The sequence below is a fragment of the Symphalangus syndactylus genome, chromosome 14, assembly GCF_028878055.3.
Source record: "Symphalangus syndactylus isolate Jambi chromosome 14, NHGRI_mSymSyn1-v2.1_pri, whole genome shotgun sequence".
Taxonomy (NCBI): Eukaryota; Metazoa; Chordata; class Mammalia; order Primates; family Hylobatidae; genus Symphalangus; species Symphalangus syndactylus.
In genome coordinates this window covers 109,107,866-109,133,892 of record NC_072436.2, presented here as the reverse complement: position 1 = coordinate 109,133,892, position 26,027 = coordinate 109,107,866, and the positions used below count along the sequence as shown (strand labels likewise).

At 42.2% G+C, this 26,027-nt stretch overlaps 1 protein-coding gene across 5 annotated transcripts in view; it reads right to left on the bottom strand.

The window, feature by feature from the left end:
* Positions 1-26,027, bottom strand: part of GRIN2A (glutamate ionotropic receptor NMDA type subunit 2A) — a 422,706-nt gene that overhangs the window by 47,641 nt on the left and 349,038 nt on the right. For all 5 annotated transcript variants that reach the window (XM_055242700.2, XM_055242701.2, XM_063618169.1 and 2 more), the window contains 2 exons: positions 25,058-25,287; positions 17,932-18,092 (listed from right to left, as the gene is read on the bottom strand). In XM_055242700.2, coding sequence (XP_055098675.1) covers positions 17,932-18,092; positions 25,058-25,287 — 391 coding nt within the window. The remainder of the gene's footprint in view (positions 1-17,931; positions 18,093-25,057; positions 25,288-26,027) is intronic.

Here is a 26,027-nt window from a genome sequence, read left to right as displayed (position 1 = left end):
GGAGCCCAAAATAATGCCATGCTCTGCTGGCTGCATGACAGGCTCACCCCCTGCCAGGCGTCTTAGTGGCTGTGCGGGTGCCATTACCTTCTCCATTACCGGCAGTCCTCAAGGAGCACAAATGATTAGAAATGACAGTAATTCAGAATGAGAGGGGGAAATAAGACCTCCTCTCTGTAAATTAGCAAAGAAGCAAGGTAAGGAGGGATGTCACATGTGCCCCGTGCTTTAACCTAGTGGTTTCCTGCCATCCTTATTGACAGCTCTCAAGAGCTGCTACAGCTTTCACAAGTGTGTAGATCTGACCCCATTCCTTTAGTCAGTGGGTCTCTCTTATACCTGCACAGTAGCCTTGAAAGTCCAATCCTAGCCCTAAGACTGTTAGTTGGCAAATCTAATTGTCTCTACACCGGGGAGGACCATACCCCACAGTAGAGGCATGGACACATTAGGGATGGGAACTTGTATTGTCAAGCGGCTTGACATTTCCTAATCAAAAGTTTCCGGTTTTAGCTCATCATCTTCTTATGCATGTTTGCAGATGCTCTCTGGGGGTCTCAGCACATTTAAAGGCTAATTATATAGTTAAAGTTAATTATTCATTCATTAACATTCAAGAAGCCTTTAACAAGACACTGCTTGTCTTGATGAATTAATGAAACCAGCGTGTGCACGTGTGTGTGTGTGTGTTACTGAAAATTAAAACAACTCTTTGATAACTGAATGTATTTTTTTCAGGTCAAACCAAACCCTTGCCAGGAAGAGAAACACATTAGCACGTGAGGTCAGTTGGCATGTTTGGGCAACTGTGGAACAGGGAACACAATTCAGATTTATCTTCACCAGCTCCATGAGTGAAGCCCGGTCATGGGACCTCTCTGAGCTTCAGTTTTCTCAGCTCTAAGATGGGAAATAATACCTTATTACAGGCCTGGCCATTGGATGGATTAAAATGGAAGTGAAGGTGTTTTGCTTGTAATTGCAGATGCTGGTGGGATTTAGGAGATTGTCAGGCAGTGGTGGTATCATTATGCAGAGAAACAGTGGAGGTGTGGATCACCACCGGGTACCCATCGGGGAAGGGCATTCATGATCCCCAGAAATGGTACCACTGAGGCATGACAACCTTTGAAATGGTTTACTTGGGCAAGAGACACTCAACCTCTATAGAGACTAACTGCCATCAGCACTGGATGGTCTAAAACTGGTTTTGGGAAAATGGCCTAGAATCACATTTTGATTCTGGGTTTGTGAATACAAACTCTAAAGTCAGAGTTATACCAACATTGATGAATTTTCACAAAGGAAGCATTTTTCAAAGCAAACTCCATTAAGCTAATTTAATTCCTCGATCGATGTCTTGCATAGCATAGTTAAATTGTTTCCAATTTTTTTGGAAACAGTTTTACTGGGGTCAATTCTTTTGTGTTTAAATTTTATAAATATTTGCTTCATCGATCAACATTTGGACCACAACAAATTTTACTAATTTATAACTTCTGCCATTTTGAGTTTTCTTTTGTGGTTATTATTTCCACTGAGTCCAATTCTCCTGGGTCAAAATTGTACAGAGATCCAAAATTAGCTAAGATGATTTATCTATGGATTTTTAGTCAATACCAAATTTCACCCTGTGTGCTTTCAGCTCTTGTCCGTTTATTTTGTGTGGTTTATTTCTACTACCAATAATATTCACTGTGAATTAGGCAAAAAAGATGGATGGTTAATATTTATTTTTTTAGCTGAGAATAAATCCTGAGTGATTTTGTAAGACAGAGGCAGAGAGAAGCAGAGAAAGGGAGAGGATAGAAGAGAGGAAGAGAACTAGGGAGGAGGAAGAGATCCAGATGGAAGGAGGTACCAAGCAAAACAGGAAGACAGAGACAGAAAGACAGAAAGAAGAAAAGATAAGAGAAAGTGAGGAAGAGAAACAGAGAAGGTGAAAGATAGTAGTAAGGTACAGAGAGGGAGAGAATAAAAAGTGAGATATATCAATTGCAAGAAACTAAGGGGGGAAAGAAAGAGAAAGAGGATAGAAGAAAGTGATGGGGAAGGAGTGAGAAGGACAGTGATATGGTTTGTCTGTGTGCCCACCCAAATCTCATTTTGAAATGTAGCTCTCATAATTCCCACCTGTTGTGGGAGGGACCCATTGGGGGATAAATGAATCATGGGGGCAGTTTCCCCCATACGGTTCTCGTGGTAGTGAATAAGTCTCATGAGATATGACTGTTTTAGAAGAGTTTTCCCCTTTTACTTGGTTCTCATTCTGTCTTGCATGCCACCATGTAAGACATGCCTTTCACCTTCCACCATGATTGTGAGGCCTCCCCAGCCATGTGGAACTGTGAGTCCATTAAACCTCTTTTTCCTTATAAATTACCCTGTCTCAGGTATGTCATTATCAGTAGTGTGAAAATGGACTAGTAGAGAGAGACAGGGAGAAGGAGAGGGTGAGAGAGAGGGAGAGAGATGGAGAGAGAGAGGGAGAGAGATGGAGACCGAGAGGGAGAGGGGAAGAAAGAGAAAGGAGGGGAGGGAGAGAAGAGGGGAGGGACAGAGGGAGGGAGGGAGAGGGGAAGGAGAGAGGAGGGGAGGGAGAGAGGAGGGGAGGGAGAGAGGAGGGGAGGGAGAGAGGAGGGGAGGGAGAGAGGAGGGGAGGGAGAGACGGAGGGAGAGAGGAGGGGAGGGAGAGAGGGAGGGAGAGAGGAGGGGAGGGAGAGAGGGAGGGAGAGAGGAGGGGAGGGAGAGAGGGAGGGAGAGAGGGAGGGAGAGAGGGAGGGAGAGAGGGAGGGAGAGAGGAGGGGAGGGAAAGAAGGAGGGAGACAGGAGGGGAGGGAGACAGGAGGGGAGGGAGACAGGAGGGGAGGGAGAGAGGAGGGAAGGGAGAGAGGAGGGGAGGGAGAGAGGGAGGGAGACAGGAGGGGAGGGAGGGAGGGAGAGAGGAGGGGAGGGAGAGCGGAGGGGAGGGAGAGAGGGAGGGAGGGAGAGAGGGAGGGAGGGAGGGAGAAGGAGGGAGAAGGAGGGAGATAGGGAGAGAGGAAGGGAGAGGGAGGGAGAGAGGAAGGGAGAGGGAGGGAGAGAGGAAGGGAGAGAGGGAGGGAGGGAAAGAGGGAGGGAGGGAGAAGGAGGGAGAAGGAGGGAGAAGGAGGGAGAGAGGGAGGGAGAGAGGGAGGAGGAGAGAGAGAAAGAGAGAGAGAGAGAGAAAGAGAAAGAATACCCAAGAGATGAATGTACCCACTTTGTCTATTGACTGCTAATTTCAAAGATAGGGAAGGATTGAAATGATTGTGCAAATCCATCCAGCTGTAAGTCCTTTGTTTCTGTTAAATTTGTGTTGGACCCAAACTGACTATGCCCAAGGAGTTGAGACAGTATGTAATCCAGTCTCTTCATGTTTCAGATGAGGACACTGAGGCCCAGAGATCTCTGCCCAGTGTTTCCAGACTGGTCTCTCGCTCACCAAAGCAGTGCACCTTCAGGACACCATTGCCGGGCTCCCCCAGTGCAAGGCCTCAGCAGGGATGCAGGGTCAGAGAACTGGCTCCACACACTTTGTGCAAAGTTGGCCAAGTCTAAATATTTCTCTAAGCCTTGATTTCCCCATCTGACAGGAAGGAAAACATAATCTGTCTCCTATGTTTATGCACTGGTTGAATGAAGTCACAGCCATAAATTTGTTTGGTGAATTGCAAAGCACTATGCGATACTGTATTTTCTTCACCACAACTCATGCTCTGACATAGGAACAGTATTGGTTCTTTCTGGAATGTTACTCTTTATAGAGCTTCTTAGATTGTACTTTTCAAGGATTGAGGTCAGAGCTAACCATTCTGCTGCAGATCTCATGGAGCACAGCATTTTTGTAATATTAGAAAGATGGCTCAAAAAGGTTTTCTTTGTTCAGACTTTTCTTGAACATTTACTATGTGCTGGACACTGCACTCTTTGCCTGAATATCTCATTTAATCTTTACAGTGCACTTCTAAGTGAAGGCAGCACAATTAGCATAATTTTATAAAAGTGGAAAACTGCAGTCTAAGATGTTAATTAACTTGTCCAAGGTCCCAACACTGGATGTCACTGGAGTGGGAATTCGAATCCAGGATGCTTATCCTTTAAGCACCCCATTATACTGTTAGTAGTGACGACATTGCGGAACTTGTCACACAGGAGGACTGAAAGACAGGGACTCTGAGGGGCCAGAAAACATGAGAGTGAAAGATTCCAAAAAACATCGAGATTTGTGAAAATGCTATTATGTGTTAGACAGAGTGCAGGGTACTTTCCATAAGTCAACTTAGTTATTTCTCAGAGGAATTCCAGGAAATAGGATTTTACACATGTGGGAAACAGGCTCAGAGAGGTTATTTAATTTGCCAAAGGTCGCACAGCTGATATTAGAGACTGAATGTTAAAGTAGGCATTTCTTACTCCAAAATCCACTCTCTGTACCAAGAGGCCACTCAGAAAATATAAAAATAAGCAAATCAAATAAATTGACTACATAAGTTTGAAGGCTTCAAGAAAATATAAATACTTAGAATTTCTGGGTGTATGTCCTGGTTTCATTCCTAGAAAATCACTTGTAGAGGTACACAGAGGATTCCCCAACGATCCTTAACACAGCCATATGACTGATATCCCTCATCCCACCCCCCAAAAAAAAGTCTAGTAAGAAGAAAATGCTTAAAAATACTCTGATGCATGCATATCATAGAATTCTTTCCAGCAATCAAAGAGAATGAAGGCAAAAAATGGAACGCTCTCCAAAACATATCGTTCACTGAAAACCAAACTGTGACATACTGCATAGAGTTTGATAGCATTCCACAGAATAAAATTTTATTCTGTGTGGACGTATTAATATATACAAATGCAGACAGGGCATGGTGGCTCACTCCTGTAATCCCAGCACTTTGGGAGGCCGAAGTGGGTGGATTACTGAAGGTCAGGAGTTTGAGATCAGCCTGGGCAACATGGTGAAACCCCATCTCTATTAAAAATACAAAAATCAGCTGGGCATCATGGCGCACTCCTGTAGTCTCAGCTACTCAGGAAGCTGAGGCAAGAGAATCACTTGAACCTGGGAGGCAGAAGTTGCAGTGAGCCAAGATCGTACCACTGCACTCCAGCCTGGGCAACACAGCAAGACTCTGTCTCAGAAAAACAAAAACATATGCAAATGCATATAATAAAAGTCTGGGAGAAATGGAACATACATCAAACAGACAACAGATTAGCATTGAGATGCCAAGCCAAAGGAATGCTTCCTTATCTGTATTTTCATTTTTGTTTTACAATGAGGATACATTTTTTAATGAGAAGCAAAATAGCATAATGGTTAAGGGCATAGCTCCTAGAGCCAGTTCAAATCCCAGCTCTGAAGCTTACCAGCACTGTGCCTACGTCATGACTTAACCTGTCTGTATAGTGGAGATGCTGGGCATGCCAACCTCCCAGAGAAGCTGTGAAGATTAAACAGAGTTATAGGTAATGCACTCATAAAAGCTCCTGAGGCCGGGCGCGGTGGCTCATGCCAGTAATCCCAACACTTTGGGAGGCTGAGGAGGTTGGATCCCCTGAGGTCGGGAGTTCGAGACCAGTCTGGCCAAGATGGTGAAACCCCATCTCTACTAAAAGTACAAAAATTAGCTGGGCATGGTGGCGCACACCTGTAATCCCAGCTACTCTGGAGGCTGAGGCAGGAGAATCACTTGATCCTGGGAGGTGGAGGTTGCAGTGGGCCGAGATCGCACCGTTGCACTCCAGCCTGAGTGAACGAGCCAGACTCTGTCTCAAAAAGAAAAAACTTCCTGGCATGGAGTGAGGGCTATATAAACAACTGAGACCAGGAGGCGGGGGTAGGGAAGGTACGGGAAATCGGCCAGCATAATTACCACCTGATGGTGGGAGTTCACATGCAAGAATCCACTTTGCATACCTGTGCGCTGTGCATCCCTGTGGAATACACCACCACTCCCCACAGCACACCCAGATAAAGTACTGGGCAGCATGGCCTCTTCCCCTGATCTCCAAGACACCTGAGGACAGCCTTCTCTGGCAGCGCTGATGTCAGATGCCTATCAGGAGGTGATGTTGGGAAAACCACACTACAGCCTAGGTGCGTATACTTCCAAATTCGTGTCCACCTGGGACGTCAGAGTATGCCCTTATTTGAAAATCATGTCTTTGCAGATATAATTATTTAGGGATCTTGAGATAAAGTCATCCTGGATTTAGGGTGGGTCCTAACTCCAACGGCTGGAGTCCTTAGAAGAAGAGGAGACATACCGAGGGAAGAAGTTCACCTGGAGATGGAGGCAGAGATTGGAGTGATGCAGCCACAAGCCAAGCAACACCTGGAGGCCCCAGAAACTGGAGGAGGCAAAGAATGACCCTCACTTAGAGCCTTCAGAGGGAGCAAGGCCTTGCTGACACCCTGATTTTGGACTCTGGCCCCCAGAACTGAGAGAATAAAATTCTGTTGTTGCAACCCACCACGCTTGTGGTTATTTGTTATGGCCACTCTAGGAAACTACTTCACTGGGGACACCAGAAGGTGCAGTACCTGAGTTCCTATCACTCCTCCACCTGCATTTCTCTATGGGAGGAAGGAGGCGGGGCTTGCTTTGGGAGAGGCAGTTGTCTGGGATTGGCCCCGGGCACTTTCCACGGGGTGTAAACAGTGTCTCCTAACCTGTGCTAGAGGCTTTCTGTGGTCTGAGTGAGCCCAGTGCCAAGAAAACTCACTTCTCCCTGCAGCAAGAGAACACATAGGGCTGATACATTAACACCATGACCTTTTTAGCACCTGGGTCAGTGGAGATGTGTTTATAATTTTACTGTGGGGAGAAAGGAAGCTGAGCTATTCCAAATCTATGATGCTTCATGGGCAAGAGCAACTTCCCAGCTCCTAAACCCATGACCTTGTAACAGATAGGTACAACCCTTTCCAGAGCTGTTGCCTTCTCGGGATAAGCAGAGGGTTAGCACAACATCATGGGTCAGAAAAGATGTTGGGTCTTCAATTGAATGCTGGCACTACTACTCACTAGATGTTAACCTTCAGACGAGCTGTGGCTTCTGCCTGAACTTCAGTGTCCTCCTCTACAAAATGGAGAAAATGACTATTTGGCAGAGTTGAATCAGGAGGAAATGAGATCACATGTTTGAAGTTCCCATGTGAGTTCAGCAAGCAATAACAAGAGGTGGGCCAGGTGTGGTGGCTCATGCATGTAATTCCAACAGTTTGGGAGGCCGAGACAGGCGGATCACTTGAGGTCAGGAGTTTGAGACCAGCCTGGTACAACGTGGCAAAACCCTGTCTCTACTAAAAGTGCAAAAATTAGCCAGGCATGGTGGTGCACATCTGTGGTCCCAGTACTCGGGATGCTGAGGCACGAGAATCACTTGAACCCTGCAGACAAAGGTTGCAGTTAGCCGAGATCCCGTGACTAAACTCCAGCCCCGGTGACAGAGAGAGACTCTGTCTCAAAAAACAAACAAAAATAAGAGGTGATCCCTAAGGATCTAGAACCTGCCAGGGAGTTCCTGCTTCTTCACAGTTCTTCCCCAGGAGGAATTTTCTGACTGTGTGCTTCCTGTGGCTTGGCTCGAATAGAAGAAATTCATTTCCTCCAGCCTCTTGCTCCACGCATTCATTTATTTTCCTCATCTCAATGGAAGAAGAAACATTACCCCTTTTGAAACAGCAGTAAAGATTTTAAAGAAAAAAAAGAGATCTTTTGAAGTAAAAATATGAACGAAATTGGTACTAGGTTTTGCATAATGGTGGGCAATTAGAAACGGCCTTAATTGTGGAATATTATGAGAGCAGTCATATTTTTTATTTACGTTGTGACTCAAAGCATGGGCTCTGCAGTAAGATTGATCCCAGACATGCTGCTTAATCTCTCAATGCCTGTTTCCTCAAAGGTGGATGAAAATCCTGATGGTCACTATCATATAGGGTTGTCATGATGTTTAAATTAGATAATGGAGGCAAAGCATTTAAAACAGTACATGGCACTTAGGTAAGCTCTCAATAAATGGTATCTGTTAGTTAGAAATACCTCACTTGGGCTGGGCACAGTAACTCACGCCTTTAATCCCAGCACTTTGGGAGGCCAAGATGGGAGGATCACCTGAGGCCAGGAGTTCAAGACCAGCCTGGCCAACATGGTGAAACCCCATCTCTCCTAAAAATACAAAAATTAACTGGGTGTGGTGGTGCACCCCTGTAATCCCACTACTTGGGAGGCTGTGGCATAAGAATCACTGAAACCTGGGAGACGGAGGTTGCACTGAGCTGAGATAGTACCACTGCACTCCAGGTACAGTGGGCGACAGAGCAAGACTCTGTCTCAAAACAAAAAAGAAAGAAAAAAGAAATAAACAATAAAATAAATAAAAACAAACAATAAAAGAATAAGAAAACAAAGAATTGCTTTGTGTCCAAAGCAATTCAGGTAGCTCACACTCACTGTAATAGAATAAGGCTTACACATACAGATAAAGCAATTGGAGTTAAGTGAATTCAGAAGTGGAATAGTAGCTCAGTCTTAGGGAAAGTCAGTAAACAGATATTCAGGCCACAGGCTCCACAATTATGAAAGAAGAATCATGCATTAAGCTCTGAATTGTGCAGTAGTCCAAGCAAAAAGAAAACCATTACTTGTTACAATTGTGTTGTCCACAAGATCAAAGCGTGCCTCAGACAGAACAAAGCAATGCTCTTCATTGTACAGAAGTGTGAGGGATGCCACAGGATGACATTCTCCACAAGCTGTCCTGTAATAACCGTATTAGCAACCTTTTCAAAAATAACTATTTCTGGTAGTACCCTTCAGTGCTAGTTAAGACATGATGAAAACACAAAGCCGTAAAAGCTAAAGTAATTAATATTCCCTTAGCTCAATGAAACTATCACCTGGTCCTTAAATGTGGAAACTAAACAACAGAACTGTCCACTTTGAGAAAAGCAAAACAAATTTGCATATGCACTGACTCAACTTGTATGAATTGTATACACGCACTGACAATACAAGAATGAAATGCAGGAAAAAACCAGAGAATTATAGTCAGAAGAAACTTTTTCCTAGCTATTGCAAATAATACTGTGTTGGTGAAAATTTGTTAAATGTAAAAGGATATAAAGTCCATCATCCCAATCACCTAGCAGCATCTCTGATAACATTTTGATATACTTCTTTTTAGTCTGTTTTTTTACCTTTTTTTCCATCTCTGAGTTTAAAGAATTATGATCTCACTTTATTTAACTCCTCCCCCACCACACACATATTTTTCTGCTTTAAAAAAGCTTTTATATGTGGCCTTGAAAATCCTTTAACGTTGTCTTAATAGAGCTTACCAGGAAATAATTCCAAGTACCGAAAAAAAAAAGATGTCTGTGTTTACTTGAGTTTTTATTAAGGAAAAAACTTCCTAACTCTATGATGTGGAAGCAATTATTTTTGAGCTTTGTTTGCAGTGTGGGGGTGGATCTCAGAAACCAGGTCATTGTCGATCTGACTTTCTCTGGAGATGACGCTACCCCATTTAGAACAGCTCACTGAACCCTGATGTCTATGCCCGCTTTCGAATTCAGCAGCTGGAAATGAACCATTTGTGTTTGATTCTGTTTGACTGATAAAATACAGCAAATAAAACCCGCTCAAATGGCGTCTTTGAAAAAATTTGCTCTGCAGAGCAACTAAACTTCAGTGACGATCCTTATACTCTCCTGGTATACCTTTGCCTTGGGAATGCTAATATCCCTGAACCAGTTTCTTTTGAGGATAGAAATGATAATGCTGTGATTTTATCAATTCTCAGATCATCAATTAATATGATATGTACTCTATCATATATGCACATATGTAATATCTAACTTTAGTTTTCAATTCTCCCCTGAACCATAACCCCATATTTCCAACTGCTTAGGTGGCATTTCCAAGTGGGGAAGTAAGCCTAACTTCTATACTTACTAATTCTGCAATGTAGTTACTTAGCTGAATAGCCTATTGGGTAATTAGGTTAACATTGTTGAGCTTCAGATTCTTCATCTCTTAAAAGGGATATTAATGGTACCCAGATCATAGGGGTTTTGTGAGGATTAATTGAGATTAGGCATATGAAGTGCTCAGGGCTATAGCTCACTAATGGTCAGGTTGCATTAAGTGCACAGATGCTTGGACATATGATGATGGTGTTCCAAAGGCACTTCCAACTTAATATGCCTAAACCTAAACTCACATTTTGCCACGTCTCCACCCATCCTGCACCCTCCTCCTGAAATATCCTTTGTCTTGCTTGTCCTGTTTAGTCACTACAGAACTCCATCTCTCAATAGTCAACTAACCTCTCAAAGACATGGACTACCTACATCTGAATCACTAGAAGCGCTAATAAAAATGTACATTCTTGGCTGGGCGCGGTGGCTCAGGCCTGTAGTCCCAGCAATTTGGGAGGCCAAGGCAGGTGGATCACCTGAGGTCAGGAATTTGAGTCCAGCCTGACCAACATGGAGAAACCCCGTCTCTACTAAAAAATACAAAATTGACAGGGCATGGTGGCGCATACCTGTAATCCCAGCTACTCAGGAAGGCTGAGGCAGGAGAATCGCTTGAACCCAGAAGGCAGAGGTTGTGGTGAGCCGAGATTGTGCCATTGCACTCCAGCCCGGGCAGCAAGAGCGAAACTCCATTTCAAAAAAAAGGGTACATTCCTAAATCCCACAGGCTTTGCAAACCTGTGCTCTAGGATAGGAATTCAGTGCTCATTTATTTTTCAATGCAAAACTTTCTATGAAGACATTTCAAACCCATGCAGGGAGATAGGACTGCACTGCTCTTTTGTTCTTACAGACATGTCACTGATGACAACTCAAGCCTTTTAGAAAAATATTTATTGGTAAAAAGACAATACTCTGTTTTTAAATGTGCATCAAAAGACACTATCAATGTAATAGGTAGAACATAAAAAGGTAACCCATGGAATAGGAAAAAATATTTGCAAATTGTATATCTGATAAGGGATTGATATCCAGAATATATACAGAACTCTTAAAAGCTAACAACAACCACCAAAAAAAAAGAAAACCCAAACAACCCAAATGTAAAATGGCCAAGAGACTTGCATATCCACTTCTCAAAAGAATAAATACAATTGGCCAATAAGCAGGTAAAAAGCACTCAATACCACCAATCATTAGGGAAACGCAAATCAAAACTGCAATGAGATACCACCTCATACCCAGTGGGATGGCTACTATTAGAAAAACAGAAAACAACAAGTATTGGCGAGGATGTGGAGAAATTGGAACCCTTGTGCACTGTTGGTGGGAATGCAAATGGGACTGTGGAAAACAGTATGGTTGTTTGTTGATAATTAAAAACAGAATTGACATATGATCCAATTATTTCACTTCTGCATATAATACCAACAAAAACAACCAAAGTCTCAAAAATACATTTGCACATCTACATTCACAGAAGCGTGATTCAAAATAGTTAAAATGCTGAGACAACTCAAGTCTCCATTGAAAGATGAATGGATGAGCAAAATGTGGTACCTGAATACAATGGAATACTGTTTAGCCTTAAAAAGGAATAAAATTTTGACACATGCCAAAACATGGATGAATATTATGCTAAGTAAAATAAGCTAGTCACAAAAAGACAAATACTGTATGATTCCACTTAGATGAGGTACTCAGTCAAAATCATAAAGACAAAACGTAGAATGGTGGTTGCCAGGGGCTGGGGAAAAGGGGCATGAGGAGTTTTTGTGTAGTGGATAGAGAGTTGCAGTTTTACAAGATAAAGAGCTTTGGAGACAGATGGTGGTAATGGTTGTACCACATGATGAATGCATTTAATACCACTGAACTATACACTTAAAAATGTGAAGATGGCAAATTTTATGCTATGTATATTTTATCACAATAAAAAATATTGCGAAAAAGGACAATCCTCTCTTCCAGTTCTTCTAACTACTACATGTAAAGGAAACCAACAGAGACCTGTTTTTCAACATTGTGCTGAGAATGAAATCACACAGGGGACTGGGGATCTTGAGAGCTGAAAACTGAGGCTTCTAAGGAAATTGGGACTTTTCCATAAATGTATACACCCAGACTTGTACATGAAAATCAATTAAAGTAAAAACACAAACTATCCCACTGTGTCTTGAAATATTAGGCTCTTCGGGGTTCTAGGGACATTGTTTAATTTAAATCCGGCATAAGTGCGACGCTTGCAGTTTTGCCCCCATGCCAAAACGGCTTGGAGGACATCAGCTTCTGATGACTGAGCATTTGTAAATCTAAATCTGTCTCCACTCATTTCAGCTTCAGCTCCCTCTTCTAGAGCGATGTTCTTAAAATTTGATTAGTGCATATTGGAGTCACCTGAAGAGCTTGTTAAACCATGCAGATCTTCAGACCCCTCCTTACAGAGATTCTGATTCAACTGGCTCAGTGAGGCTCAGCAATCTACATTTTTATTAGCACCTATTCTGATTCAGACTCAGGATACCCTGGAGAAGCATTAGCCTAGAAACCTGGGGTCACTGACGCTCATCCACCTTTGGTTCACAGGAGTCCCACAAGGAACAACAGATCTGTGCCCGAAAAATCCCATCTCTGTTGATGTTTACATGTCAAACCCTCTCTTCTCACTGATTTGTCTGATAATTTCTTTATCTCCATTTATTATGAATTTCAATAAACAGTAAAACTTAGCTTTCAAGTTTTTCTCTGCCTATGCCTTTCTTCAAAAAATTATGGATTCCAAAGACAAGCATTTGGTTTGTCTACTCTGTGTATGCCTATCCCAATAAAATGTGTTTCTCAAACTCCTTTAAAATAGTAGTTCTCAGCTCTGTTGCACAATGAATAGTGCGTTGGACTTCTAAAACAGTAGCTCTCGAATATTCATGTGTCTCAAAATCACGTGGTGTGGCGTGCTGGGGGGAATGATGCTTATTATAATAAAGATTCACAGGCTCCATAGCTAGAGAGAAAGCCTTGTGCTGGGCCCAGGAATCTGCATTTTGACAGGTAATCATGTGATTCAGGTACAGTTGGTCCATTGGCCAGGCTTAGAGGCACCCAATTTTTGGGGCATGATTCTAAATCCTTTCTGCAAAACTGACAGTTGTTTGTATATGTTGTTTGTCGGAGTCTTCGTAAGTGTTTGATACAAATAAAAGAATCTCATGAACTAGTTCAGAGATCAAAGAATTCAACCATTTCACTTCTTAGATGGGGAAACTAGAAAGTGACTTGGAGAGGTGACATGACTCGTCCCAGGACACAGCTAGCTAACACTCGAGCCCAGACTCAAACCCAGCTGGGACTGTCACTTGACAGTAATCCAAAGCCCGTCTGGTGTTCAAGATTCTCCCAGAAAATTACAACCCACAATTTCGCTGACCCTGGTGTGCATGCACGTGGCTTTGCTAGGCAGCAGATGTTACTGAAACGTGTGGGTGGAGCAGTGAGACCCAGCAGCTGAGCCATATGCTCTGGATGTTCTAAGTCAAGGCTTGCTGGATTCTAGGGTGTTGGGGGAATGTTCGAAAGCTGAGCAATTCAGGAGCAGATGAGGTTACCTTCTTCAACCTTCCAGAGGGATGGAACCTTCTATAGATGCTGGTCGTGGTGAAGGACGAGAATGACTATTTTTTTTAAGGCTCGGTGGTAGGTACCCGAAGATTTCATTGTATTATTATTATTCCTTAAATAGCAACATATTTCATAATGAAAAATTTAAAAAGGAAACAAGAGATGTGAAAAGGAAGGAAAAGGCCTATGAGTGTGGTGATGTGGACACCTGAAAGACTGCAGTCTCGTGGGATGTTGAGAAGACACAACCAACACAAAGTTCATCGGGTCTCGGTGTAGGTCTGTGGTGGTAATTCTCATATTTTGGTTTTCATAATCATCTGAGGAGTTGAAGTCATGTCTCATACCATCCATCAAGAAAAATTCCAAATATTAAAAAATGCAACCGAAATAGAAGAAAACATGAGATAATTATCTTGTAATAACAGAATGATGAAAGACTTCTGAATTACGTATCAAAATTCAAAAGCCATAAGAAAATGGTTGATATATTTCACTACAAAAAAGATAAAATCTGCATGGAAAAAAAAAGCAGCAAGCTCAAAAGACAAAAAAAGAAATAGGGAAAATATTTGCACTCACATCACAAAAGGCTCATCTGTCCAATATATAAATTAATAAGAAAAAGACCAACAAACCAATAGAAATATTAATAAAAGTAAAAAAGGAATTGCCGATGGCTCTTAAGTATATAAATATGGCCAAAATTTACTGAAAATAAGTGCAAATTTATATCTCAGCATGCTTTTTACCTATTAAGCAAAATTTTGAAAGATTAATTACACATTGTATTGGCAAAACTTTGGAGAAATAAGCTCTCTCATGCACTGATGGGGTAAGTATGAATTTCCTTTGGAGGGAAATTTGGCAATACCTATTAAAATTGCAACTATGACCCACTCTTTCAAGAAATTTATTCTACATTGAATGTGATACAATCCAAAGATATTCACTGCAGCTTAGTTTGCAATAGCAAAAGATTGGAAACAACCTAAATGTCCAACAATAGAGGCCTGACCAAATACAATATGGTATATTTGCATAATGAAAGATTATGACTCTATAAAAAATAACTTTGTGGCTCTTTATGCATTAATATAGAAAGATTCAGAAGAACATATTGGAAGGATACACAGAGTAAATGTGGTTACCATGGAGGGGTACTAGATGAGGAATAGTGTGGAGGAAAAACTTTTCACTGTTTTTCTTTTTATGTACTTTTTTATTTTTGAAGTATATAAATATCTTATCTATTCAAAATTTAATTTAGGCCGGGTGTAGTGACTCACTCCTGTAATCCCAGCACTTTGAGAGGCTGAGGCAGGAGAATGGCTTGAGCCTTCTGAATTTGAAATCAGCCTGAGTAACACGGCAAAACCTCATCTCCACATGAAACACAAAAATTAGCCAGGCGTGGTGGTGCGTGCCTGTAGTCCTAGCTACTCAGGAGCCTGAGGTGGGATGATTACCTGAGCCCAGGGAAGTCCAGGCTGCAATAAGCTATGATTACATTACTGTACTCCAACCTGGGTAACAGAGTGAGACCCTGTCTGAAAAAAATATATATATTTAAATAATTAATCAAGGAGCCTGTTAAACATGTATGTGGTTTCCCCAAATATTAACTCCAATGAAATTAAATCTCCAGGAATGATAACTGCTGTGCTTTCATCCCTAAGAGTATATTGAATTATTTCTTCAAAAATGACTTGTGGCTGGGTGCAGTGGCTCATGCCTGTAATCCCAGCACTTTGGAAGGCCGAGGCAGGAGGATCGCCTGAGCTCAGAAGTTCAAGATGTGCCTGGTCAACATGGTGAAACCCTGTCTCTACAAAAACACAAAAATTAGCTGGGTGTGTTGAGAATCGCTTGAACCTGGGAGGCGGAGGTTGCAGTGGGGTGAGACTGCACCATCGCACTCCAGCATGAGCAACAAGAGTGAAACTCCATCTCAAAAAAAAAAAAAAAAAAAAAGACTTGTACTCCTTCAGCTCTAGTTTCTGAGTTTAAAGTAACAATGCAAAGCATCCCCCACATAGGAGATTGAGTATAGAATGAATCTGCCATCTGCCCAAGTTTTCTAAGATGGATGTTGTAATTATTATATGTCTTCCAGAAAACAATTTGTACAATTTATGGACATGAATGGTATCCATTTCTCTCCTCTTTTTTTGCTATTATATTAAAAAAAAAAAGGTTGAAAAAGAAAGAAAACAACCCATTTTGTGCTCTGGTTAATAAATGGAGGGAGAGAAAGCCATCTAGGCATCAACCACTGTCTCCAACCATTATCATCTGCATTTGTGCTCATGGTCTGTCCAAAACAACAGTATATGTTGATTAAAAGACCACAATGGAAACAAACCAACAAAAATCCCAAACCCATGGCTAAACTGTAAAGTCATCAACAACTGGTCTTTTCCGATATCTGTGAAAGTGGAAGACACAAATATTCTATGGCTCAGCAGTTGCAGTCTTCGGTGTATACCAAGAGAAATGTGCTCACTCCTTAACAAAAGAAGCATTATTCCTAATAGGCCCCAAATAGGACATTACCCAAATGTCCATCAAGATTAGGAGAGAAACATCCATGTGTGGTGTATTCCAACAATGAGAATGAAGGCACTGAAATTACATGCAACAATCTTGCAAACACAAGGTTGAGCCAAAGACGACAAAAAAGCAAAGAGTGTGGCTTTATTTCTATGTTAAAATAGCAGGCACCAAGAATCTACGGCTTTAGAAGTGCAGGTGGCGGGTGGAAGATACTGACTGGAAGAGGGTGTGGGGTGGGGTCCCAGGGAGTGATGACCTGGATGATCAGTTTGTACAAAGCCATAAAGCAGCATATTTCATATTTGTGAATTTTCTGCATTTTTATTCTACTTCAAAAGTTTAAAGAAATCATTCCAAGCCAGAATGAGCACTGTGGGAATGAGTTTTTCAGAAATCATAGACTTAACTTCTGAATAAATGTTCTCCCAGCCCCTGCTGAGATGCCAAAGAGATTCCACAGCCACGGACTGAAAGGACAGAATGCTCACAGCCAAAACTACCGGGATTTCTATGCAGAAATACGGGCTTTGATGCTTTAGAGGGGCCTCTGTCTCCGCCTACCAGACACAAAGCCAGCAGCAAGGCCTTCACAATGGGATTGCAGAACAGCCGAAGAGGAGGTTATTTATTAAGCTGCAAGGAGAATGCACCTGCAGTCATGTTTCCATGCAGGAATCTGTGACAACTGAAATGCCCCATATGAGCTAATTTTCTGGATAATCAAAATCCTCTCATTAAACAACTCCGTCATTGAAAATAAAATCATTTTCATTGGATTTAATCCTTTCTAAAATGGATTTCATGCATTCCTGGGTCCACATCCAGGACACACTCCGTGCTTCCTACCAGAATGATTCCTAGCAAGACTTTCTCCCAGAGTTCCACGTGCAAGCAGAAAGAAATCAATATGGGCTTTAGCAAAGGAAGGGGTAGAACAGAGGTCTCCATTGTCAGCAAGACCACAGAACAATGGATTTTGCAGAAGAGTCCATGGAATAGAATTTAACCTTTACAATAAATAACAGCACTCACATTTAGGTACTGTCTATTCCCCATCCAAAAGGCTTTCCATCAGATTTTCTCTCTTAGGTCCTATTATTATTCCCATGTTAGGTATGAGGCTATGAGGTATGACAAACTCCCTCTCCAAAGTCTAAACTCCTAACCCCTGCGCTATCTTTTCTTTACAGCTTCAGCTATGGAGTCTGTGTTACACTCCACAATGCCAACAGACAGAGAGGAATGCTAGCTGTAACTTGAATGATTTGAGTTCTCATTGCTTTACTCCCATCTTTTCTTTCTCTTTCATCAATATTATACAATTAGCTTTTTCATAAAGCTCCTACTAGCAAGCTACTCCTCCCCACACTCAGAAGACCTCCTACCTAAAATCTGATAAAAATCTTTGTTTTCACTACTTTAAACTCTTGGCCTTCTTGGATCTTTCTATTTGGTTAAAATATCCTATGGAGTTGGACAAACTTCTTTATCAGTTTAAGAAACCCCTCTGTTTCTGTGCATTTCAAAGCATCCTGGATTTGCTTTTTCTTAACCCAACTCAGAAGGAAACCTGGGATGCTCATTAGATTAACAAAAACAGCCCTCAACTGGGGCCCATCTGGACCACAGTCACTCTCCAGAAATACAACAATGGGAGCAGATAAGAACTGAGGCATGCCGAGAGTCAATTTCTGTAAGGTTTATCGCCCGCAGACCTGTGGTGAAAAGGAAACTGCCATCCTTACCCTGTTTTCAGGCTGACCAAGGCGTCCTCTACTCCCTTCTGATTAAATTTGGTCATGTACTGATGCATGTAGGGATAGTTATTCCGAATGTTTCTCTCCGTGCTTCCATTAGGCACTGTCCCAAATCGAAAAGGTGGGGAATAGTCATGAGGTCTCTGAAACTGGAGACAGAACAAGAAAGGAAGAGAGAGAGTAGGAAAAGAAGGAGAAGGGAGGAGGGGGAGGAGAGAACAAATAATAAATTAGTGATCATTTTGTCTGGTGTTAGGAGTTAAATGCATCCATTAGGGAAGGATGACAATAAAATGTTTCTTTTTGGTCTTTCTACTTAGTCACATCTTCAGCTGGTCTGTGAGCTCCAGGAGGGTGGACACAGAATCTGTTTTCTTCTGTACTATTGCTCAGATTCTAGCACAGGGCCCGGCTGCGTGCTCCATAGTTATTTGTTGAGTTGAACTTTTCAGTGCCATTACAGAGACTAGCACAGTGTTAGGCACACAGTCAGTACTTAGAAATGCTGAATGAGCTGAACTTAAGGTACTACCTTAGTACAGTCCATTTATCCACTTTATGACGAAATTTTCTGTGATCCCCACCAATCACTCCCTTCTCTAAACTCCATTTATAATTACCTTCACCTCACCCAGAAAATGACTATATATTACCACTCATTCATTCTCCACTCACTCAGTCATTCATTCACTCCTGCAGGCACTATTTATCTAGTGCCTAACATTCCCCAGGCATAATTGCCAGTGCATGGCAGGCTCCATGAATACTTGCTGACCCAGAGTCCCTGTTGATCTTTAGCTATCAGGGATGCCCAGCACTCAGCTCTCAACTGCCCCATAAACGCCTGTAGTCCATGCATCACCAGTCTTCCCTGATGGACTGGATGATTCTGTCTGTCCACAGCTTCGATGTTTCAGGTGACTCAAATGAGAGTCGAAGTCAAGAGAACTGGATCTGAGTTCCAGAAATACAGCTAAACACTACAGACGGTGCTGGGCTGTGGTTATAAGTGTGAGCTCAAACTGGTTGGTTGGAAAATCGGGTTCTATCACGTGAATACAAGCTATAGAACCCTAGATAACACATTCACTTCATGCTGCCTCCATTTATTTTCCATGTGTAGAGTGGGGGGCCACCATGAAGATCTCAATATACATTTGTCAAGTAACTGGAATAGTGCCTGGACCAGAGAAAGCATTCAAAAATAAAGCTATGATTACCTTCTGTTATTATCATTATGAGTGACAAGAGAACCTGAACCTCATTTTTCTATGAAATATTGAATTCTGGAACTAGAAAGTAATAACAACAATGACTAACACTTTTTGGGAACCTAGTCGGGTCAAGCACTATGCCAAGAACTTTACAAATGTCAGGTCATTTAATCCTTACAAACCCACGCCCGGTAGTTAATCTTAGAGGCTCCTTCTTGCAGATGAGAAAACTGAGGCTCAGAGAGGTTGTGTGACCTATTTAAGATTATGCAACTACCAAGCAGTGGCCCAGAATTCAAACCTGGATGCGTCTGACCACAGGCTGAGGTCTTAACTCTATCATTCCTCAGAGACCATTGCTAGTGACTCTCTCTTTATCTAGACATAAAGATTTAAAGACCCCAGGAGAGGAAGAGCACCCAGAAAATCAGTGTCAGAACCAGGACCACAATGCAGCAGTCTCTCCAACTTCCAGACCAGTGTGTCTTCCACAGAACGAAGAACCGCTAGGGTAAGTGTCCAAATTTACCCAAGAGTCAGACCAGCTAGAAACATTATTCTTTTTTCCAGACTCACACTTCATTTCACCATTAATTAAAATTTCCAGTTGAAAATCGTTTTCCCTAAATTAGGCATGCTGCTGCCTAATACGCAGTCATAACTGGATTTGGGAGAAGTGGCCATCAATTGTCCAAATGAGATCCTCCTGCCAGGGTGTGCCTTGCTCTGGGAGTATGTGTGTCTACGTGTGCATGTGTGTGTAAGTGAACAGCAAAATGCTTTTTGCAGTTACTCCAGCAAGCGGTGCCTTAACTCATCACCAAAAGCTCAAAAGGCCAAGCCCAGGCACATCCTCATGGCAGCCACCTGCTCGGGAGGAGAGAGGTAATAGTGCTGTTCATAAATCTCGTTGTAGCAGCCATTCCCAATCTCCAGAGACATCCGGAGATGGCCTATTTGACTAAATGCCTTCCACTTCACTCCCCATCTGTTGCAGAGGAGCGGCATAGGTCTTTAAAAATTCACCTTCTTCCCTGCCTCTGGGTTGTTCAGTAACACAGACAGATATTCAGTCGCTGTGATGGTTTCCGTGCTTCTCTGGCCTGGATAGTACCATCACCCACACAAAATTCAGCCTGACACCAAGCTCCAGGAACCTTTTCCACTAGACTGAAGACTGTCAAACTTTTTAAAGCATGACTCACAATACATTTCCCATCACCACTCCATGCACATGCGTGAAATTTCACAGCACTCATTCTATCTGTGATATACTCTGAGGTTATCCATTATGTTCTATTTTTTTTTTTAAATGTCTGCAATCCTTAGATTAATTTCATGGCTCACTAAAGAGTCATGACCTACAGCGTGAAAAACAGTGAGGGGGCAAGGATGGCTCTTCTATTAAGTTCCAGGATCTACATCCAGGACACACTCTGTGCTTCCTATAAGAATAATTCCTAGCAAGACTTTCTCCCAGAGAGTTCCACGTGAAAGGAGAAAGAAACCAATATGGGCTTTAGCAAAGGAAGGGGTAGGACAGAGGTCTCCACTGTCAGCAAGACCACAGAACAATGTAATCACAATATCTGGAGTCAAAGGAACTCCCCTGGCTTCTCTGCAGGGTTCCCTTGCTGTGCAGGTTACCTGGTTTCACCTGGCTTTGGACTTACAGGAGGCAAGTTCAGGTTCTTATCTGCTGCTTAGAAACTGCGCCATTTGGAGCAACCAGTTAAGCTCCTGAGCCTCAATTTCTCTATCTGTAAATCGGAGACTGCTTTTGCAACAAATCTTAAAGTGTATGAAAGAACACCTGGCATCCTCTAATGCTTGGGATAGATCACCTGTTGTTACCCACGTCATTTCAGCCAAACAATGAAGCCAGTCTCCTTACAGTTTGGAGAACAGAGGATTATTTTCTAATTTTTTTTTCCATCCAATATGGAGGCATGTCTGAAGGTCATCCAAGTGACTAAAACATGGCAAGCATTTGATGATGGAGGAGGTAGAGATGCAACACTTGGAGATAAAATTTCCAGAAAAATGCCGCAATTAACCAAGACATTTTTTCTTTTTTTTATGAACCAAAAACTACACATTTATTAAAAATATCTATCTGTCTTCTGTGCCTGTAAATAAGGGACATCTGGCAACTGGAGCCCCTATTTCTAGTACAGTCTTCTGTTGGTGAAGTCCCACGTGCTTCTTGATGTGAGCAGCAAGCAGGTGTGTCCTTGAGCATAGAGAGGATCAGCTAGGAAGAGGCCTGGCTGCCTGGACTGGGACCACTCAGCAGCAGCAGCACAGTGCCCAGAGACAGCACGGCTCCTTGAGAACACATTCCTGGGCTCATCCACTGAGAGCAGTTGCCTCAATTCCCTCCATTGGTTGTCACAAAAGACCAACTCAGTGCAATAACATTTCAGGCCGCAGAAGCCAAGAATGGTTTGAGTCAGGCGATGATGAAGATGATGGAAGGAGTAGGAGGAGAAGGGAGACAAAGAGAAGGAGAGGGGGAGGAATGAGAGGGGGGAGTGGAAAGGAGGAGGGTAGAAGAAGGAAATAACACATTACAGGATCATCTACCGTGTGCCAGGCATGGTGTGAGGATTATTTCTAATCCTCCCATCAACCTTGCCAGAAAGGAGATAATGTCTTCTCTTTTATAGGAAATTAAGCCTAGGGGGATACTGACATACAGAAGGCCAATCATATGCCAAGGCCAGGATTTGAACCCAGGTCCATTTGACCCCAAACATGATATTGCTCTTCCCACAACATAAATCTGCCTCCCAGGGATGGATTTCCTCTATCAGAGTGATTCCCAACATTTTGGAAAGCATCCCTATCCACACTGCAATTTTCTCTTAATAATTCCTAGGGAAGCATCTTACCCATGAATTCACCTATTTATAATTTAAGTCCCAACTCATCTGAGCACACCATGGGTTCCAATATGATTATTTCCCAGCAAGCACTAATGGCTTAAAAGCATTGTAAACCTGAGTTGTTACACACGTATTCATGATAAACAAACAAACAAACAAAACCAACCACAGTGTACAATAAATTGATTCAATATAGATTTTTTTTTGCAGAATCTTCTATTAATCTTCTGGGAGCATACAGGTTATTTACTCCAGGAATTTTGCTGTTTATCTCATTGTATCAAACATTTAATTAAAAGAGTTATCAGCTTGCCTCTAATGTTTTGAGCATGGAAACTGAGCTGTGTCTCTTGAGGATATGGTATCTGTTACTGGGTGTTTCCAAGTCAGTGAAGATCAGTCAAATTATTAGTGGTTTTAATTAGTTTTCCCACAAGTGGTCATTTATACCCAAAACTATATAGTAAAGATTTCCCCCCACCCTTGCCTTTGAACGTAGCAACAAAAAGAAAAATATGCTGCCAACCACTTTCTTGAAAAACCCTCTCTTCCAGGACATTGCTTCCTGCTGCTTCCACCCTACCTCCAATCACTTCTAGTAATTGCACTTTTGATCCCATAATGCGACAGAATTGCATAATAGCACTTTGGGTCTGCAGAGGGATTCATATACTACAAGGCACATTTACATATGTGGCTTTCTTTCATCCTCACTGCAGTTGTGACTCCCAAATTTACAGAGCAGACAAAGCAGGCACCGTGAGGCGACATGGCTTTAAAAACATTATACGGCTGGCGAGTGGCAGAGAGGAAATAGGCAGAGAGGAAAAGCAACTTTTCTGACTCTAAACGCAGTGTGTTATCTGCTGCCTCTGAGATACCACCCGCTGTAGGCGGGAATCTTACAGTAGCTGACCCCAAATGAAGGATTTGGGGGTGAGCATGATTTACTAGTGAAGGGTTCCAGGAGAAGTCAGCAGGGGAGCAGGATAAAGTTAGGAAAGATTGGAGAAAGGGGAGAAATCAAGGGTCTGATTTAAGGCCAAGTCTCCATCTCAGTCCAGTCCTGCAGGGAGCTCCAGAGAGTGATTTGTACCTTAAAGTTTTTCCTACTTTGAAGCAAGGGAGCAGCTTGGCCTTTGTATTCTCACACGGATTAGTATTTGGTTACAGGTGACCACAAAGATTGAGGGAAGTTAAATTGCCAGGCATTTACCATTCCAGTGCCCAAAGGCAAAAAAAAAGCTGAGGATCCCTGAAGTGAGGCTTTGTCAGCAAAGCATGGAAAGGTGGGGCTGGGCACACAGGGCTGCAAAAGGGATTCCAGGAGATCCAGGTGGGGTATGCACAGTGTCCAGTATACCATGCATGTATTCATTCACCCAGCAAGAATGTCCTGAGCACCTCCTAAGTGCAAAATAACTCTATCAAAACTACATCCCTGAGGTTCTCTTCCCCCAGACAATTTTAGTCTCATCAGCTTTATCTTCTTTTTAATACTTATTCCTGCCCCAAACTTCCAAATTTGTTTCTTCCTTGATGTTTACTTGTGTATTGTTTATTTTTTTCCTACTAGAATTTAAGTTTCTTGGGAGCCTGAGTTCATTCTGCCAAGTTTATTACAGTAGCCAGGAAAGACTTCCCTGAGGAGGTAATGTCTTCCCTAAGGCCAGAAATTCCAGGAGGAGCCAACCATGAGAAGATTGGGGAAGAACATTCTAGGCAGAGGGCATAAGAGGCACAAGGACACTAAGCTGAAATAAACTTAGTGACAGGGATGGAGCAAGAGGAAGGAAATGTGAGAGCAGGTGAGATAACACAGGGCTTTGTGTGCCATGGTAAGTAGAGTGACCCTTACTCAAGCCTCAATCGGAAGCCATCAGAGAGAGGCGAGCCACTCTCATGCCTTTGTGGAAATGACTCCATCTTTAACCCCAACCCCTCATCATCTTTCTTGACAAGATTCTTTCAATCACAGTGTGTATCATGGATAAGCTGTAAAAGCTTTCCACGGATTGATTTTCTATTCAGCAGTTTGTTGATGAATGGCAAAAGGATATATGTAGACTTATGTCAACAAGATATGTTAGCGAGGTTTTATAATGAGAGACAAATTATCCCCCCACACACGGAAGAGAAAATCTTTGCAGTGCTGCAATCTCAACACTTGCTGAGCTTAGCAAGTCAGGATGTTTCCTGAACTAAAGTCTCAATAGGAGGATGCACCCAGTTTACCTCTTTTCTTCCTCAATGTGCATTTCTGCATAGCTACTCAAACCCCGCAACCCTTGTTACATTTCATTTCAGTGGACAATGAGAGAGCAGGTGTTTTTACCCATCTTACTGATGTGGGAAGTACAGCCCCATGAGGGAAGATTAGCCATATATCTGAGTAGAAGGAACCAGTGGGAAATAAAAAAAAAGAAAGAAAGAAAGAAAGAAAAAAAAAAACCTCTCTGCTTCTTTTGCGTGCTTTGAAGACATTTCAGGTGAGTCAGAAGCACTGATGCTGAGACTGATTTGGCTGTATGGAAAAGAGGAGCTGTCAGATAATTTTGTCTCTGGGTAGGGCTTAGAGATGACTTTTTTTCATGTCATAGATGAGGTACCCACAGCCTACAGCGCTCCTTCACCCCAATTTCTTCTCATCCAGGCAAATGGGCCTTCCTCAACATCACACTTTCAAAAGGATGAATTTCAACCTAAGCACTTGAGTCATAGGCCATTCACAAGCATCATCAGAAAGATCATATAAATAGGAAACACGACCACTCGGGGAAGCCACGCTTCCAAATTAGATCTGGAATCTTTTAGATCTAGGAGAGCTAAGCTTAATGTTCTGTTTCAAAAACTTTGAGAAAGATGACAATTTGAGTTAAGGAGAAAAAAACCTTCTGGCTTTTGTGCATTAGAGTTGATGGATCTCAATGAGAGGCACCTGAATCTCTTCCTTCTGAAAGGAGAGCAGTTAAGACCAACCCTCAGATAGAGATGAAAGCAAGGTGACCTTACCTTTTTGTCACTGAGGCCAGTCACTTGGTCCACAAATTCCTCTTGGATCATGAAGGCAGCCAGATTGGCTGTGTAGCTAGCCAGGAATATGACAGCGAAGAAGGCCCATACGGATACCATGATCTTGCTGGTGGTCCCTTTAGGATTCTGGACTGGCACGGAGTTATTGAACACCAGGCCCCAAAGAAGCCATATAGCTTTTCCAATTGTAAAAGAAGGCCCATGGGGTGCTGCAGATGATAAAAAGAACATTCTCAGCATTTTCTGAAAAAGATGCCTATTTGTGTATGAGAACCATGCAGCAGCCACCAGCAACACTGAAGGTTGCCAGAAGATGGAATTATATCATAGTTGTGTCCTGTGATTGCCCTAGAACCACAATAACTTATTTTTTTCTTTAAAAATTAGCATTCTTCTCACATTTCTATCTAACTGGATTTTTGCCACATTTCTTTAAAAAAGAAAGAAAACGAAAATGGTTATGCAAAATGGGGGTTTGAATAAGAAGTAGTGTTATGACCTGTTTTAAATTTGGATTTGATTCCCATTTGAGGAAACCAACCTTCTTAATAAACATAAAGAGAGCCTGACAAAAATGTGTGCATGGGGACTGCTTCCAAATTCATCGGATGTGCTATCGTATAAGAACCATGCAATTCAGCGGGACTGATGTTTGGTATTCTAATCCGATTGTCACTAGCAATTGCTCCTGTTCAAACTCAGATGTAAAGTGTGTACAACATAAGAATTAAACCAAACTAAAACCCTCTCCAAATGGAGACATTAAGGAATGGAATAATAGATCTTAATTCTTCCAACACTTCACAGATGGAAGACATTTCATTGCAGGGTCATGGAAAATGAACGCTGATGTCATATCACAGCACTTTTTCCAGTATATCCTCGCAATAGCTATGCAACCCTTTTAAGATTCTTAAATGTTCCTTGCAACAGACTTAACTAAAGAGAC